The sequence below is a fragment of the Rana temporaria genome, chromosome 2, assembly GCF_905171775.1.
Source record: "Rana temporaria chromosome 2, aRanTem1.1, whole genome shotgun sequence".
Lineage (NCBI taxonomy): Eukaryota > Metazoa > Chordata > Amphibia > Anura > Ranidae > Rana > Rana temporaria.
Genome location: NC_053490.1, coordinates 389,642,184 through 389,644,412, shown reverse-complemented (window position 1 = coordinate 389,644,412; position 2,229 = coordinate 389,642,184). Strand labels below are relative to the sequence as shown.

The 2,229-nt window shown below is 40.2% G+C and overlaps 1 protein-coding gene across 5 annotated transcripts in view; it reads right to left on the bottom strand.

Moving 5' to 3' along the window:
* Positions 1-1,261: 1,261 nt before the first annotated feature.
* The window catches only part of WDTC1 (WD and tetratricopeptide repeats 1), a 60,626-nt gene continuing 59,658 nt past the window's right edge, over positions 1,262-2,229 (bottom strand). For all 5 annotated transcript variants that reach the window (XM_040337990.1, XM_040337987.1, XM_040337988.1 and 2 more), the window contains exon 16: positions 1,262-2,229. This exon is cut by the window's right edge and continues 122 nt beyond it. In XM_040337990.1, the coding sequence (XP_040193924.1) occupies positions 2,142-2,229 (88 nt within the window). In that variant the 3' untranslated portion in view covers positions 1,262-2,141.

Sequence of the window (2,229 nt, the reverse complement as noted above, 5' to 3'; positions counted from 1 at the left end):
AACTGAAGATCTATAAAAAGGGGAATAGGACATCTATTCTATCTATATGGATTTCTATTCCATTTCCCCACTGCCTGATCACATTTCTCATTTTGCAATCATCTAAAATAAGCACCAGCAAATCTTTTCCCTCTGTAGTGCTGAGCAAAACTGCACCTCCAATATTGCACACTATTAGGGGATTATTTTTCCCTAGGTGCATTATTTTACATTTAGAAACATTTAACTGCAGTTTCCAATCTTCCAGCAATGCCAAATCATGTTTCATGTTACCGACACCACCAGGGATATCTAATGTATTATTAGGCTGAGTTCACACTGTTTGCAGAGCAGCTTGAGGCAGAGGATCTGGTGTATCCCCGTTCACCGTTTCAGGGGCAAATTTTTGCCTGAAGTCGGACCAGAAGACACACAGGACCCTTCTGCAGCATGCTCCGCAGCCGCCCCGGAGATGTGTGAACCGGCTCCATTGAGAGCTGGTCACACTCTCCTATAATGCGATTTGGATGTGGGGAAATCCGCATCAAGTTTGCATACAGTAAGTGTGAACCCAGCCTTACACATCTTTGAGTCATCAGCATAAAGACATAACCTTACCCATCAAACCTTTAGTTATATTACTTACAAACAGATTAAATAGAACAGGACCTAGTACAGAGTCGTGTGGTACCCCACTAGTGACTGCTCCCTGTTCCAAATCTCACATTAATCTGACATGATCTGCCCTCGGTAAAGCCATGCTGCTTTGGCTCCGGCAAATTGTGAGTTTTTCAGTGATCAATGATCCTTTTTAGGAGTGATGCCATTAACCTGACTACAACAGATGTTAACCTCACTGGCCTGTAATTGCCAGCTTCTACCTTGCTGTCCTTTTTGTGGATAGGTACAATATTAGCTGTCCAGCAGGTATGGGTAACTTCTCCTGTTAGAAGAGACTAATTAAAAAGATCTGTTAATGGTCCAACGACTATATCTCAAAGTTCTCTTAGAACTCTAGAATGAATACCATCAGCACCCATTGCTTTATTAAGCTTTAACCAAAGCCAGTTCCTCTGCTGGATTGCAGATCTCACTGGTGATAGAATACTATGAAGGAAGCAGTGTATTCTGGTATACAGGCTTCTAAAAAAACGGAAGTGCTATGAATTATGGATCAATTCACAGCATTTTTAGGTTGCCATTAAAATTCTACTATAAGAGATATACAATTATAAGAACGTCTATAACAAACAATAGTATCATTTACAAAACTTGTAACTAATGCTCAGAAATAAAGTTTTTTATTTGTAGATGTACATCAAATACAAATTGACGAGAGTCAATCACAGGTCTAGGACAGATTTTTCCTGTTCTGAACAAGGTGAGAATTTGGTACTGTGTGTACCAACCACTTTATTCAGTTAGGGCTCATTAATCAGTCACAGCAGGCACTCTTCAAACTTATTTTTTTTAAACCAACTAGATGGGTCTATTACATATTCTGGAACATTCAAAGAGGCCTTCATATTGGCTAACTTTGGAAATGCCATCTACAGATCATTCTTCCAGATTGTAAAAGTTCGAAAAAGAAAACACTTAAATAGCATCACAAAAGCACATATCCACACAACTGCCCTTGTTTAGAGGCCATCAAGAAAATCACCTCACTTCTCACATAGTCTACAAATCATGTGTGAGGTACATTAGTCTGGCCATTTCCTTATATTATTCAGTTGTCTAAAGCAATCCTAGTTTCATTTTTCATGCCGGAAAGTCAGTTCACCAATCAAGAAACTAGTTGGCATCCAGAAATTCCCAAGGTTGCACAGGTTGGTACTATTGTATCTGAGTAGTATCCATTCTATTATGTTCACACCTATGAAATTCCAATGTCCAGAAAATAAGGTGTGCATTATTCAGCATCCAATTTATTCTGGATTTTGAGCATGAGCAGATGCTTAGTCATTGGTCAAGACATTTGATCCAGTGGTGGTGTGGAAGCAGTGGGTTCTATGCTCCATGTTCTTTATCCTAGACATTATGAGGTACGTTGCTCTGCACAGACTGCTTTAAAAGCAAGATGAGTGGCCATTAAAATATGGTCAAGCCTTTCTAAATAAAGGGCATCCACCCTAAATCCTACACACTTTCTCCTGTCAGGGTTAGCTGGGCCGACATTGCACTTGTCCTTCAGCAGAATCCTCATCGTCTGATCCCCCATCACCAGATGCTGGACCCCCTCCACTGAGT